The 17,651-nt window shown below is 38.3% G+C and overlaps 1 protein-coding gene across 1 annotated transcript in view; it reads left to right on the top strand.

The window, feature by feature from the left end:
- Positions 1-15,921, top strand: part of tyrp1b (tyrosinase-related protein 1b) — a 28,926-nt gene extending 13,005 nt beyond the window's left edge. Inside the window, exons 5-9 of the mRNA XM_061977351.2 lie at positions 1-82; positions 9,246-9,413; positions 11,880-12,059; positions 12,132-12,278; positions 15,151-15,921. The exon at positions 1-82 is cut by the window's left edge and continues 123 nt beyond it. Of these exons, the coding sequence (XP_061833335.2) occupies positions 1-82; positions 9,246-9,413; positions 11,880-12,059; positions 12,132-12,278; positions 15,151-15,356 (783 nt within the window). The 3' untranslated portion in view covers positions 15,357-15,921. The remainder of the gene's footprint in view (positions 83-9,245; positions 9,414-11,879; positions 12,060-12,131; positions 12,279-15,150) is intronic.
- The last annotated feature ends 1,730 nt before the right edge of the window (positions 15,922-17,651 follow it).

Here is a 17,651-nt window from a genome sequence, read left to right as displayed (position 1 = left end):
AGCCCCAACTCGGTCTTCTCCCAGTGGAGGGTGGTCTGCGAGAGCGTGGAGGACTACGACAACATGGGCACCATCTGCAACAGTAAGGACCGTACCACACGGGCTGGCAGGAAAGGGACCGGTGTCGATGCTAGCAAAGAAAGAGGACATCCAACTCATGAATAGAGCATGTAGAACACAAGTTGCTATAAATATTACTCCCCAGCTGCCATGCTCTTTTTCAAAATGCTTCACAGTCTGTCAGACACTCCTTGTGTTCAACTACTCCACACCAGGATTTCCCAAACTTTTTCAGCCTGAGTTAGAAATGTGGTTCCTTCCCTGGGACCCGAACCAAAATACATCAATAGTTTAGTTTTCCATAGCTTCCTGTGGAGGGTGCAGGTCACGAAGGCAGCAGTCTAAGCAGGGATGTCCGGATTCCAGTAGTTCCATGGATACTAGCGTTGTCCCGATACCAACATTTTGGTACCGGTACCAACATATATTTCCATTCTTATCGATACTTTTATAAATAAAGGGAACCACAAAAAAATGTCATTATTGGCTTTATTGTAACAACAAATGTTAGTGTACATGAAACATATGTTTATTATTGTCATTTAGTCCTTAAATAAACAACACGCTCCTCTGATCGTAAAACCAGCAATGTCACCACGTGACAACGCGCCATCCTGCCTGGGAACCGGTACTTTTCAAACAGAGTACAGTACCGTGTTTGATTCATTAGTACCGCGATACTTTACTAGTACCGGTATACCATACAACCCTAATGGGTACTAGTTCCAGGGAGGACACAGAGTTGTTCCTATGAGATATAGTCAGTCCAGCGTGTCTTAGGTACAGACCAAAGTCTTCACCTGGTGGAACATCATACCTGAAACACCAAAGCTGAATGACCCCATTTCCTATAGTTAGCTCAGGCACCATGCAAAGAGAACTCATTTCAACCTAAGAACAGGCACCGAGGCGGTTCTGGATCCAAATCCTAGTAGTTTGTGACTTGACCGTGTATCCCGAGTGGCGCTATGGGCTTCCGCAAGGGTGCATCCAGTTTGGAGCCTCGCAAAGTTGAGGTATCTTGGGCTCAGTGTCCCAGCAGAAGGAAAAGGGTTGTTCAAGTGTCAATTCTAAGTGAACAGCCAAATTGTTGGTGTAGGTAAGGATCGCACGTCCTTGTGGGTATTGTTCGTCTGGGTGGGTATTGTAGGGTCCGCAGGTTCCAGCTGGGTTTGCCTGTGAAGGCGGCTTCATCCTGGGGACCTCTAAGGTCAAGAGATAACTACCATTGTGACGATCCACATAGGAAGACGAGATATTTGGACTTAATCTTGGCTGAAGAAAAATGTTTCATTTTTAATATCAGAGGGTTTTCCTTTTAAATCATTCAAATTAAACAAAATTGTGTTGTTTTTGTTGGGACCTGTTAGGCCAGTCATTCCTTGTTTGGGTCTGCTCCACTCAATCGGGAGTTTTTGCTGTAGTCCAGCATTCTGTTTTCTTTGTAGTTTTTTCAGAGCACTTTCTGTTGTTTGTGTAATCTTTAAATACTTTTCACCCGCACGTTACCTCCTCGAATGTCTGCAAACAAGAGATCACAACAACCTTTGTCGTCTTACACGTTCCTGACAGAATGTCCCGACCAAGACTGGTGTTTCAGGCTCAAACTTAAACAAGAAAAGCCACCAAAATAAGAGCGCAGGACAGGAAGTAAAACCAAAAAACTGAAGAAACACCCACAAGCCAAAACAAGGAATGACCTGGCGTAACAGGTCCCAACAGTTTTTGTAGATTAGGTCTACTTGTAGAGAACATAGTGAGCCAAGTACTGAACTGAGGAGTCACCACTGAGCACAAACTTCTATAACCACATTTCACTTCTGGTCCCAAGGTTATTGTTTTTTTCAGATCAGTTTATTTAATTACAGATATATTTTAATTTGATTGGGTGTACTCATACAGAGAAATATAACAGGTTGTGGTCAAAGTACTGAACCGACATGTTGTAATGAGAACCTGGAAACATCTAATGTGTCACGTTGAGACTGTTCCAAGTCAAGTTAAACACTAAGAACCATTTGCATGACCAGGGAAGTTTGATTTGATTCAACTGTTTATGTGATGCAGGGAGACTTTTGATTGGCTGGACAGAAGCGTTGGAGTGTGGCTGGGACTAATTAGATTTGTGAAAATGTTGATGATTGGGAAAAATGTGCAGGGTTCACATCCACAGGAACCACATGGGTTAGTCTACTCTATACAGTATTTACAACCTTACTAGTGTTCACTTCACAGCCACAGATGGTTCATCTAGTTATTGACATTATTTACACATTACTATGTCTGTTTCAGTCACTATGTTGTTTAGTCACTACAGTAATTGTGTTCACATCCACAGGAACCACATGGGTTAGCCTACTCTATACAGTATTTACAACCTTACTAGTGTTCACTTCACAGCCACAGATGGTTCAACTACTTTTTGACATTATTTACACATTACTATGTCTGTTTCAGTCACTATGTTATTTAGTCACTACAGTAATTGTGTTCACATCCACAGGAACCACATGGGTTAGCCTACTCTATACAGTATTTACAACCTTACTAGTGTTCACTTCACAGCCACAGATGGTTCATCTACTTATTGACATTATTTACACATTACTATGTCTGTTTCAGTCACTATGTTATTTAGTCACTACAGTAATTGTGTTCACATCCACAGGAACCACATGGGTTAGCCTACTCTATACAGTATTTACAACCTTACTAGTGTTCACTTCACAGCCACAGATGGTTCATCTACTTATTGACATATTTACACATTACTATGTCTGTTTCAGTCACTATGTTATTTAGTCACTGCAGTAATTATGTTCACATCCACAGGAACCACATGGGTTAGTCTACTCTATACAGCATTTACAACCTTACTAGTGTTCACTTCACAGCCACAGATAGTTCATCTAGTTATTGACATTATTTACACATTACTATGTCTGTTTCAGTCACTATGTTATTTAGTCACTACAGTAATTGTGTTCACATCCACAGGAACCACATGGGTTAGTCTACTCTATACAGTATTTACAACCTTACTAGTGTTCACTTCACAGCCACAGATGGTTCATCTAGTTATTGACATTATTTACACATTACTATGTCTGTTTCAGTCACTATGTTGTTTAGTCACTACAGTAATTGTGTTCACATCCACAGGAACCACATGGGTTAGCCTACTATATACAGTATTTACAACCTTACTAGTGTTCACTTCACAGCCACAGATGGTTCATCTACTTATTGACATTATTTACACATTACTTTGTCTGTTTCAGTCACTATGTTATTTAGTCACTACAGTAATTGTGTTCACATCCACAGGAACCACATGGGTTAGCCTACTCTATACAGTATTTACAACCTTACTAGTGTTAACGTCACACCCACAGATGGTTAGTCTAGTTATTAACATTATTTACACATTACTATGTCTGTTTCAGTCACTATGTTATTTAGTCACTACAGTAATTATGTTCACATCCACAGGAACCACATGGGTTAGTCTACTCTATACAGTATTTACAACCTTACTAATGTTCACTTCACAGCCACAGATAGTTCATCTAGTTATTGACATTATTTACACATTACTATGTCTGTTTCAGTCACTATGTTATTTAGTCACTACAGTAATTGTGTTCACATCCACAGGAACCACATGGGTTAGTCTACTCTATACAGTATTTACAACCTTACTAGAGTTCACTTCACAGCCACAGATGGTTCATCTAGTTATTGACATTATTTACACATTACTATGTCTGTTTCAGTCACTATGTTGTTTAGTCACTACAGTAATTGTGTTCACATCCACAGGAACCACATGGGTTAGCCTACTCTATACAGTATTTACAACCTTACTAGTGTTCACTTCACAGCCACAGATGATTCATTTAGTTATTGACATTATGTACACATTACTTTGTCTGTTTCAGTCACTATGTTATTTAGTCACTACAGTAATTGTGTTCACATCCACAGGAACCACATGGGTTAGCCTACTCTATACAGTATTTACAACCTTACTAGTGTTCACTTCACAGCCACAGATGGTTCATCTAGTTATTGACATTATTTACACATTACTATGTCTGTTTCAGTCACTATGCTATTTAGTCACTGCAGTAATTGTGTTCACATCCACAGGAACCACATGGGTTAGCCTACTCTATACAGTATTTACAATCTTACTCGTGTTCACTTCACAGCCACAGATGGTTCATCTAGTTATTGACATTATTTACACATTACTTTGTCTGTTTCAGTCACTATGTTATTGAGTCACTACAGTAATTGTGTTCACATCCACAGGAACCACATGGGTTAGTCTACTATATACAGTATTTACAATCTTACTAGTGTTAACGTCACACCCACAGATGGTTCGTCTAGTTATTAACATTATTTACACATTACTATGTCTGTTTCAGTCACTATGTTATTTAGTCACTACAGTAATTGTGTTCACATCCACAGGAACCACATGGGTTAGCCTACTCTATACAGTATTTACAACCTTACTAGTGTTAACGTCACACCCACAGATGGTTAGTCTAGTTATTAACATTATTTACACATTACTATGTCTGTTTCAGTCACTATGTTATTTAGTCACTACAGTAATTGTGTTCACATCCACAGGAACTACATGGGTTAGTCTACTCTATACAGTATTTACAACCTTACTAGTGTTCACTTCACAGCCACAGATGATTCAATTAGTTATTGACATTATTTACACATTACTATGTCTGTTTCAGTCACTGTGTTATTTAGTCACTACAGTAATTATGTTCACATCCACAGGAACCACATGGGTTAGCCTACTCTATACAGTATTTACAACCTTACTAGTATTCACTTCACAGCCACAGATGGTTCATCTACTTATTGACATTATTTACATATTACTTTGTCTGTTTCAGTCACTATGTTGTTTAGTCACTACAGTAATTGTGTTGACATCCACAGGAACCACATGGGTTAGCCTACTCTATACAGTATTTACAACCTTACTAGTGTTCAATTCACAGCCACTGATGGTTCATCTACTTATTGATATTATTTACACATTACTATGTCTGTTTCAGTCACTATGTTATTTAGTCACTGCAGTAATTGTGTTCACATCCACAGGAACCACATGGGTTAGCCTACTCCATACAGTATTTACAACCTTACTAGTGTTCACTTCACAGCCACAGATGGTTCATCTAGTTATTGACATTATTTACACATTACTATGTCTGTTTCAGTCACTATGTTATTTAGTTGCTGCAGTAATTGTGTTCACATCCACAGGAACCACATGGGTTAGCCTACTCTATACAGTATTTACAACCTTACTAGGGTTCACGTTTAGTACACCATTGAGGTGATCCGATGCCCGTTTGTGTATAGTATTTCTCCAGCTGTGACATAAATGATGGTATTTTGAGGTGTTTATTGAAGTCGGACTAAGTAGGACCTGACTGAAGGCCTAGGTGGGAAACGCACGGGCAGCCACTGATTTGCAGCAAGTCTCCAGAACTAAGAGGAGAATAGAGGGAGTTGTGTGACGCTCTAATCACTCAGATTTACTTGATCAGATTTGCAGAGATTGGAGATTGCTTCTCACTGGTACCATATTTACGACCAGCCTCCAGTTTTCAAATATTCTCGTTTCATGTTGAATAATTCCGAATATCAATCCTCTTTGAAGGTAGTCATGATTGGCTCTTTCGGAACAATGGCCCACGAGCAAGAGAAGTCTGGGGATTTGGAAGCAGGTCAAACATGTGAGGCGAGAGCGGTCGAGGTGTGACTGATGCCTCTCGTTAATCCCTTGCCAGAAGCTCGTCAACAAGCCAGGTTTCCTGAACTGGGTCGCAGAGGTGGTCTGCTTTGTGCACACGCCTGTCGGAGGCAGGAATCTGCATTCTTTGATCTGAGGAATCATCCGCAGAGCGAAGAGTCTGTCATGCGGCCGACTGATTGCAGCCGTGTGGAAACAAGAAGGAGGTGGTGCTTGCGAGGAGACTTCACAGAGCTGTTGTTGAGATTTAGTCAACAATTACCAGGCTGTCATGTTCAAGAGCCATCAAAGCAGTCCGCTCTCCCTCATGGAATTAGAAAGTTGTTGAATAATACAACATAACTCATCTCAGCCCCTTTCTGTCCAACTCCAAGGGGGACCACTGACCTGGATCTGAACCGCAGCTTTTTCTGAAAACCCTTGATGGCAATCGTTCCTTCCAGCGAGAGGGTTTGCTTTTGTGCTGCGTAGGGTTCTACGGTATACCGGTACTAGTATAGTACCGTGGTACTAATCAATCAAAAACGGTACTACACTCTGTTTGAAAAGTGCCAGTTCCCAGTATTTCTTTTTAAAGGGGAACATTATCTCAATTTCAGAATGGTTCAAACCATTAAAAATCAGTTCCCAGTGGCTTATTTTATTTTTCGAAGTTTTCTTCAAAATTTTACCCATCACGCAATAGCCCTAAAAAAAGCTTCAAAGTGCCTGATTTTAACCACCCGTCCGTTTTCCTGTGACGTCACATAGTGAAGCCAACACAAACAAACATGGCGAAAAGAACAGCAAGCTATAGCGACATTACCTCGGATTCAGACTCGGATTTCAGCGGCTTAAGTGATTCAACAGATTACGCATGTATTGAAACGGATGGTTGTAGTGTGGAGGCAGGTAGCGAAAACCAAATTGAAGACGAAACTGAAGCTATTGAGCCATATCGGTTTGAACCGTATGCAAGCGAAACCGACGAAAACACGGGAGAAAGCGAGGACGAATTCGGCGATCGCCTTCTAACCAACGATTGGTATGTGTTTGTTTGGCATTAAAGGAAACTAACAACTATGAACTAGGTTTACAGCATATGAAATACATTTGGCAACAACATGCACTTTGAGAGTGCAGACAGCCCATTTCAGGCGCGCTAAGAACATATATTTTTCCACAATTTCAGCACTCAGGTTAACCATACCTAAATAGACACAAAATACTGCATTACACGAGACTACCCGAATGTACTTGAATGATTGAAAAAAATTAATGTTTTTAAGCTAAATTATTGGTAAACACAGTTTATGTGTAATAATTTACGTAAAACCGCGAGTAATGAATAAAGTTTTCATCGATTAATATATTCTGTGGACATACCCTCATCCGCTCTCTTTTCCTGAAAGCTGATCTGTCCAGTTTTGGAGTTGATGTCAGCATCTGCTTTGAGTGTTGCAGGATATCCACACATTCTTGCCATCTCTGTCGTAGCATAGCTTTCGTCGGTAAAGTGTGCGGAACAAACCACTGACCATTTCGTCGGCTTTCCCCACAGCCTCGTATTTTGAACAAATTTCGTCCAATTTCTTGCCACTTTGGCATCTTTGGGCCACTGGTGCAACTTGAATCCGTCCCTGTTCGTGTTGTTACACCCTCCGACAACACGCCGACGAAAGTGAGGAAATGGAGGATTGCTTCCCGATGTGATCGCTCCGAGAGCGAATAATAGAAAGGCGTTTAATTCGCCAAAATTCACCCATTTAGAATTCGGAAATCGGTTAAAAAAATATATGGTCTTTTTTCTGCAACATCAAGGTATATATTGACGCTTACATAGGTCTGGTGATAATGTTCCCCTTTAACGCGTCGTCACGTGGTGACATTGCTGGTTTTACAAGCAGAGGAGCATGTCCGGCAGCGCACACACACAGAGTACTTACAAGCAGCCACAGTGTGTAGACAGAAAAGGGAGAATGGACGCATTTTGGTGTAAAAAGTCAAGATAAAGGTGAAGTTATAACACTGAAACACCCTCAGGAAGAGCTGCTTTAACACATGGCTAGCTAGCTAGCGGCTAACATCCATCCTCGGTGATTTAGCTACTTCTAAATCACTAATCCTGGTCTCCATGGCAACAAATAAAGTCAGTTTTCTTACAAGTAGGATACAATAGCTCTATATATATATATATATATATATATATATATATATATATATATATATATATATATATATATATATATATATATATATATATATATATATATATATATATATATAAATAAATAAGAGAAATACTCAAATTTTAGTGTTCATTTATTTACACATATACACACACATAACACTCATCTACTCATTGTTGAGTTAAGGGTTGAATTGTCCATTCTTGTTCTATTCTCTGTCACTATTTTCCTAACCATGCTGAACACCCTCTCTGATGATGCATTCTGCTTCGTCTCCTTGTTGTGTGCGCAGTTGTGCACTGCACTCTCTAAAAGCCCTAGATGTTATTGTCACATATGCATGTACAGTAGATGGCAGTATTGTCCTGTTTAAGAGTGTCACAACATTGCTGTTTAAGGCAGACGAACTGCTTTACGGTAGACGAAAACGTGACTGCTGTTGTTGTGTGTTGTTGCCGCGCTGGGAGGACGTTAATGAAACTGTCTAACAATAAACCCACATAAGAAACCAAGAACTCGCCCTCCATCATTCTACAGTTATAACGTGATTGGGCAGGCACGCTGTTTATATTGTGGGAAAGCGGACGTGAAAACTGGCTGTCGACACGTCACTCAGGTCCGCATAAATTTCGGGAGATTTTCGAAAGAGAATATTTGTCCCGGGAGGTTTTCGGGAGAGGCGCTGAATTTCGGGATTCTCACGGAAAATCTGGGAGGGTTGGCAAGTATGACATGATCCATACCTAAATGTGTGGTATCATCCAAAACTAATGTCAAGTATCAAAGAAGAGAAGAATAAGTGATTATTACATTTGAACAGAAGTGTAGATAGAACATGTTAAAACAGAAAATAAGCAGATATTAACAGTAAATGAACAAGTAGATGAATAATAAATGTTTACAGTTTGTCCCTCATAAAGTGTACAAAATAATAGGTGTATAAATGACACAATATGTTACTGCATACGACTAATTAGGAGTCTTTGTTTGTTTACTTACTACTAAAAGACAAGTTGTCTAGTATTTTATTTAAGGACTAAATGACAATAACAAACATAAGTTTCATGTACTCTAACATTTTTTGTTACAATAATGACATTTTTTTTGCGGTCCCCTTTATTTAGAAAAGCATGGAAATACATTTTGGCACCGGTACCAAAATATTGGTATGTGCTGCCCTCGTTAGGAAAGACTGACGTGATGTCCTCCACATGCAGACACAGAGACCAGTCCCATCAGGAGGAACCCGGCAGGAAACGTGGCGCGGCCCACGGTCCAGAAGCTGCCGGAGCCTCAGGACGTGGTGGACTGTCTGCAGCTCAACACCTTTGACACGCCCCCTTACTACTCCACCTCCTCCGAGAGCTTCAGGAACTCCATCGAAGGTGAGTCCCAGAAATATCTTCTGCTGAGAGCTCAGAGCCAAGCTCATTTGCATCGCACCTTTCACATGGATAAATCATCATCCACAGATGTGAGATTCAAAGGCAAGAGTCGCATATTTATTGAGTGTAAAGGTCAAAAGTGTCTTATTAGGCGTGATTAAAAAAGTTTTCAGTCTGGGCCTTAGAAATCTCCAAAAGAAGCCGTTGGAACGCAGATGTAAAGTAAAGTATGTCCGCATTGGATGGTGAGATGACAGCTCCATGTCTAGCGCTTTTGCACTCTCAATCAGAGGACCAAGTTTTGGATGTAGGGGCGTGTCCAGGCAATTGTAGTACACTTAGGGCCTGACCTCATCAAGGTTAGTGTGTATTAAAACACGTGCAAACTTGATAGCGCACGCAAAACGGATCTACTAAACTGCGGGATTGCGTCTCTTAAGTGAGAAAAATAGAAAGTGCAATCCAACTGCCACAACACGTTCATTTATCATCATTCAAATATTACACTTACAATATTATCAAAATGACACCATAGCTGAATTGAAGGTAACATAACTACAAACTTAACCAATGTGAACATGATAGCTTTAAGCATCAAATAAAAATAGAACAAACACAATAAATGTAGAAACACACATTTTTACAATGGAGTTCAGGGTGCGCATGGTGCATTCAACCAACTGCAAGTTCTGCATGGTCTTACTAAAAAGATGATGGTTGAGTTGACTTAAGTCTTTGCATCTTACTGTTTCGTTATTTTATCCGTTGAGTGGATAATTTACAATGAAAGAAAGTATTGTGCGTCGATGCTGCATCAGTCTGACGCCATCTGCTGCCAGCCGTGCAAACTTGATAATGCACGCAAAACGAATCAACTAAACTGCAGGATTGCGTCTCTTAAGTGAGAAAAATAGAAAGTGCAATCCAACTGCCACAACACGTTCATTTATCATCATTCAAATATTACACTTACAATATAATCAAAACAGTGATCAAAATGACACCATAGCTGAATTGAAGGTAACATAACTACAAACTTAACCAATGTGAACATGATAGCTTTAAGCATCAAATAAAATAGAACGAACACAATAAATGTAGAAACACACATTTTTACAATGGAGTTCAGGGTGCGCATGGTGCATTCAACCAACTGCAAGTTCTGCATGGTCTTACTAAAAAGATGATGGTTGAGTTGACTTAAGTCTTTGCATCTTATTGTTTCGTTATTTTATCCATTGAGTGGATGATTGACAAGGGGTGTCAAAGTCATTTTAGCTGAGGGGCCGCATGGAGGAAAATCTATTCCCACATGAGCCAAACTGGTAAAATCATGGCATAATAACTTCAAAATAAAGATTGTTTTTTTTTTGTCTTTCTTTGGTCAAAAATAGAACAAGTACATTTTGACAATGTAAATTTTTACAAATAATTATCTTGGCAAAACACTTGAAAATTGGACAAAATTGTTGCAGTTTCAAAAACACCAAGAAGAACCCGATGAACTTAGACTTTGTCTCAGTGTTTTTACAAAGCCATTTAACTTCAAGCACTTCCTGTTTGGCATTCTCATGTTGGCAGTTCATTAAAGACGTGTTTAGAAAAGTGTGGTTCCTCAAACCGCCGCACATCCGCAACTGCCACAACACGTTCATTTATCATCATTCAAATATTACACTTATAATATAATCAAAATATTTATCAAAATGACACCATAGCTACAAACTTAACCAATGTGAACATGATAAAATAAAAATAGAACAAACACAATAAATGTAGAAACACATATTTTTACAATGGAGTTCAGGGTGCGCATGGTGCATTCAACCAACTGCAAGTTCTGCATGGTCTTACTAAAAAGATGATGGTTGAGTTGACTTAAGTCTTTGCATCTTACTGTTTCATTATTGTATCCGTTGAGTGGATAATTTACAATGAAAGAAAGTATTGTGCGTCGATGCTGCATCAGTCTGACGCCATCTGCTGCCAGCCGTGCAAACTTGATAGCGCACACAAAACGGATCTACTAAACTGCGGGATTGCGTCTCTTAAGTGAGAAAAATAGAAAGTGCAATCCATTTGGGGGTGTCAAAGCCATTTTAGCTCAGGGGCCACTTGGAAGAAAATCTATTCCCAGGCGGGGCCAAACTGGTAAAATCATGGCATAATAACTTAAAAATTAAGATTGTTTTCTTCGTCTACTTTTGGCCAAAAATAGAAGCACATTTTGAAAATGTACACATTAGAAATAATTATACATCATGAAGAACATGATGAACTTAGACTTTACAAAGTAATTCAACTTTTAGCACTTCCTGTTTAGCATTCTCATGTTAAAGACGCAATGTAATGTTTCCTTAAACCGCCGCACATCTGCAACTGCCACAACACGTTCATTTGTGGTCATTCCAATATTTGACTTGAGTTGTAAGAAGAGCTGAGTTGAAGGTGTGGTCTCCTCCCCAGGCTACAGTGCTCCGCAGGGGGCATACGACCCGGTCATCCGCAGCCTGCACAACCTGGCCCACCTCTTCCTGAACGGCACAGGTGGACAGACTCACCTGTCGCCCAACGACCCCATCTTCGTCCTGCTGCACACCTTCACCGACGCCATCTTTGACGAGTGGCTCAGCAGACACCAACCAGGTCCGCTTAGATCCTCCACTCCACTCCCAGAGAACCAGGAGCAAGAAGAAGAACCCTTTGTGTTTGTTTCAGGAGAGATTGTGTACCCTGAAGAGAATGCTCCTATTGGACACAACCGCCTCTTCAACATGGTTCCCTTCTGGCCGCCCGTCACCAACGCCCAGATGTTTGTTCCCGCCTCACAGAACCTGGGCTACTCCTACCAGGTCCAGTGGCCCGGTGAGATACACTCACACTCTACACACTCATACTACACACTATACTCTACTTTCTACACACTAATACTACACACTATACTTTCTACACACTATTTGTACTTTCTACACACTATTTTATACTTTCTACACACTATTTTATACTTTCTACACACTATTTTATACTTTCTACACACTATTTTATACTTTCTACACACTATTTTATACTTTCTACACACTATTTTATACTTTCTACACACTATTTTATACTTTGTACAAACTATATTGTACTTTGTACACATTATTTTATACTTTCTACACACTATTTTATACTTTGTACGCAATATTTGTACTTTCTACACACTATTTTATACTTTCTACACACTATTTAATACTTTGTACACACTATTTTATACTTTGTACACACTATATTATACTTTGTACACACTATATTATACTTTGTACACACTATTTTATACTTTGTACACACTATTTTATACTTTGTACACACTATTTTATACTTTGTACACACTATTTTATACTTTCAACACACTATTTTATACTTTCAACACACTATTTTATACTTTCAACACACTATTTTATACTTTCAACACACTATTTTATACTTTGTACACACTATTTTATACTTTGTACACACGATTTTATACTTTGTACACACTATTTTATACTTTCAACACACTATTTTATACTTTGTACACACTAGCTGTACACACTATACTTTTTGCACACTAATAGTACACACTATTTTGTACAAACTAATAGTACACACTATACTTTGTACACACTAATAATACACAGTATTTTATACCTTGTACACACTAATTGTACACACTATAATTTGTACACACTAATAGTACACACCATACTTTGTACACACTGATACTGCACACGATGCTTTGTACACACTAATAGTACACACTATACTTTGTACACACTAATACTACACACTATACTTTGTACACACTAATAGTACACACTATTTTATACTTTGTACACACTAATAGTACACACTATTTTATACTTTCTACACACTATTTTATACTTTGTACACACTATTTTATACTTTCTACACACTATTTTATACTTTCTACACACTATTTTATACTTTGTACAAACTATATTGTACTTTGTACACATTATTTTATACTTTCTACACACTATTTTATACTTTGTACACAATATTTGTACTTTCTACACACTATTTTATACTTTCTACACACTATTTAATACTTTGTACACACTATTTTATACTTTGTACAAACTATATTGTACTTTGTACACATTATTTTATACTTTCTACACACTATTTTATACTTTGTACACAATATTTGTACTTTCTACACACTATTTTATACTTTGTACACACTATTTTATACTTTGTACACACTATTTTATACTTTGTACACACTATTTTATACTTTCAACACACTATTTTATACTTTCAACACACTATTTTATACTTTCAACACACTATTTTATACTTTCAACACACTATTTTATACTTTCAACACACTATTTTATACTTTGTACACACTATTTTATACTTTGTACACACGATTTTATACTTTGTACACACTATTTTATACTTTCAACACACTATTTTATACTTTGTACACACTAGCTGTACACACTATACTTTTTGCACACTAATAGTACACACTATTTTGTACAAACTAATAGTACACACTATACTTTGTACACACTAATAATACACAGTATTTTATACCTTGTACACACTAATTGTACACACTATAATTTGTACACACTAATAGTACACACCATACTTTGTACACACTGATACTGCACACGATGCTTTGTACACACTAATAGTACACACTATACTTTGTACACACTAATACTACACACTATACTTTGTACACACTAATAGTACACACTGTTTTATACTTTGTACACACTAATAGTACACACTATACTTTGTACACACTAATAGTACACACTGTTTTATATTTTGTATACAATAATAGTACACACTGTTTTATACTTTCAACACACTAATAGTACACACTATATTTTGTACACACTAATAGTACACGCTGTTTTATACTTTGTACATACTAATAGTACACACTATACTTTGTAAACACTAATAGTACACACCATGCTATCTACACACCAATAGTACACACTGTTTTATACTTTGTACACACTAATAGTACACACTATTTCATTCTTTGTACACACTAATAGTACACACTATTTCACAATTTGTAAACACAATTTCATACTTTGTACACACTAATAGTACACACTATTTTACACTTTGTACACACTAATAGTACACACTACTTTATACTTTGTACACAATAATAGTACACACTAATAGTACACATTAACAGTAAATAGTACACACTAACATCACACAGTAATAGTACACACTAATAGTACACATTAACAGTAATAGTACACACTACTTTATACTTTGTACACAGTAATAGTACACACTAATAGTACACAATAACAGAAAAAGTACACACTACTTTATACTTTGTGCACAGTAATAGTACACACTACGAATACACATTAACTGTAAATAATACACACTACTTTATACTTTGTACACAGTAATAGTACACACTAAGAGTACACAATAACAGTAAATAGTACACACTAACAGTAAATAGTACACACTAACAGTACACACTAACATCACACAGTAATAGTACACACTAATAGTACACATTAACAGTAATAGTACACACTAATAGTACACATTAACAGTAAATAGTACACACTAATAGTACACATTAACAGTAATAGTACACACTAAGAGTACACATTAACAGTAAATAGTACACAGTAAAAGTACACAGTAACAGTACAGAGTAAAAGTACATAGTATTTGACTTGGTCCACAGTGCGAGTCTACACGGTGTCTGAGATCATCACCATCGCCATCGTGGGGGCGGTGCTTGTGGTGGCGCTGATGGGCGGAGTCACGGCCTGCGCCGTGCGAGCGCGGTCATATCGCTCGGCCGAGGCTTTGGAACCCCTGCTGGGAGATACCTTCAGGCGCTACTCTGAGGACGAGCGCAGGTTGGACAAGTCCCAGTCTGTAGTCTAGTCCCAGTCTGTAGTCTAGTCCCAGTCTCTAGTCTAGTCCCAGTCTCTAGTCTAGTCCCAGTCTGTAGTTTAGTCCCAGTCTCTAGTCTAGTCCCAGTCTCTAGTGTAGTCCCAGTCTGTAGTCTAGTCCCAGTCTCTAGTCTAGTCCCAGTCTGTAGCCTAGTCCCAGGCTGTAGTTTAGTCCCAGTCTCTAGTCTAGTCCCAGTCTGTAGTTTAGTCCCAGTCTGTAGTCTAGTCCCAGTCTCTAGTCTAGTCCCAGTCTGTAGTGAAGTCCCAGTCTGTAGTCTAGTTCCTGTCTGTAGTCTAGTACCAGTCTGTAGTGTAGTCCCAGTCTGTAGTCTAGTCCCAGTCTGTAGTTTAGTCCCAGTCTGTAGTTTAGTCCCAGTCTGTATAGTCCCAGTCTGTAGTGTAGTCCCAGTATGTAGTCTAGTCCCAGTTTGTAGTCTAGTCCCAGTCTGTAGTCTAGTGCCAGTCTGTAGTCTAGTCCATGCCTTGCTTACAGGCAGCAACAAGCCCCGCCCTTTTTTTAAGAAAGCTTCACAAGTCTTGAATAAAACGTCACTGGTTTCAAACTCTCTTCTCTTTTCACTGTAGATACACTTCACTTTATACATGTACTACTAACGGTTGTTTTCACTGTAGGTACACTTCACTTTATACAGGTACTACTAACTGTTGTTTTCACTGTAGATTATATATACACTTCACTTTATACATGTACTACTATCTGTTGTTTTCACTGTAGATACACTTCACTTTATACATGTACTGCTATCTGTTGTTTTGCAGCATTGATGTGTGTTTTGTATGTCCCTCCACTGTGTCACCTCAGGATGGTACAATGGTCAAATTATTTTAAATTGAATTTATACTAATATATCATTTATACTAAAATACAAGTTATACTAATATACCATTACAATACAATAGTACACACTATTTTACACTTTCTACACACTAATAGGACACACTATTGTACACTTTGTACACACTATTTTACACTTTGTCCACACTAATAGTACACACTATTGTATACTTTGTACACACTAATAGTACACACTATTTGACACTTTCTACACACTAATAGTACACACAATTGTCAACTTTCTACACACTATTTTACATTTTATACACACTAGTAGTACACACTATTTTACATGATCTACACAAAAATAGTACACACTATTGTATACTTTGTACACAAAAATAGTACACACCAGAGGTGTGGACTCGAGTCACATGACTTGGACTCGAGTCAGACTCGAGTCATGAATTTGATGACTTTAGACTCGACTTGACAAAATGTAAAGAGACTTGCAACTCGACTTAGACTTTAACATCAATGACTTGTGATTTCACTTGGACTTGAGCCTTTTGACTTGACATGACTTGCTACTTTCCCCAAAATCCAAATCTTAAAAAGTTATTTGGGAGCGCTCCGTATTTTTCATTTTCTTCGTCTGTGTCTCTCAGCGTGTTATTCCTGTCAGCTGGTGTGCTGTCAGTACAACAGCCAATCAAAGTAGATCTACGTTGTTTTCATCACGCAGCATTCATCCAATCAAATTGCAGTACAACCACCGAACAAGTTGTCAAACAACGTGCCAGTGATAAACAATTATGCCAAAGTTGGTTTCGTTCGGGTATAAAAACTACGACTTGGTCAACAAAAAACGAATTGCCGTATGCAAATTACGCAGTTCTAATATTACAGACGGAGACGCAACAACTTCCAACTTCGTTCGACATTTGAAGTTGCACAAAGAAGGGTAAGTTTTGAATGTAAGATAACGTTTATTGGCTAAGTAACGTGACTTTTATTTGCTGTGTAGTTAAATCAGTGAGGCTGCAAACTCACTGCTAACGTTATAACCGTAGACATCTTATAAGTAGACGCAGCATAGAGCGCTACTGCCTACTGGCGCAGACGAGGCGCGGGGCCGCCATCTTGGAGTGGTGATCAGTGCAATTCATTTGGCAGGAGCAATGAACTGTCAGCGCATTTAATTCATCTTACCTCACTGAATACCACTGATTTTCACCCCCCTTTTTTGTCATACGTGTAGCTATGATAACAGACACATGTTTTGGCGTGTTTTATTATTCATAGTTTGCTTATCAGTAATATAATATTCTTATACGCTATAAGTGACCAGACGTCCGAGATCAAAACTGGGAATATAATCCCAGAGAAGGGGAAAAACGGTAAACTATTTTTAAATTGAAGAAACAATATGATTAGGTTATATATACATGCGTATATCCTACATAAACAATGTATGAATACATTAGATAT

The sequence above is a fragment of the Nerophis lumbriciformis genome, linkage group LG16 (assembly GCF_033978685.3).
Source record: "Nerophis lumbriciformis linkage group LG16, RoL_Nlum_v2.1, whole genome shotgun sequence".
NCBI lineage: Eukaryota > Metazoa > Chordata > Actinopteri > Syngnathiformes > Syngnathidae > Nerophis > Nerophis lumbriciformis.
Note: the sequence above shows the minus strand (reverse complement) of the source record. Positions and strands in the feature narration are given on the sequence as shown.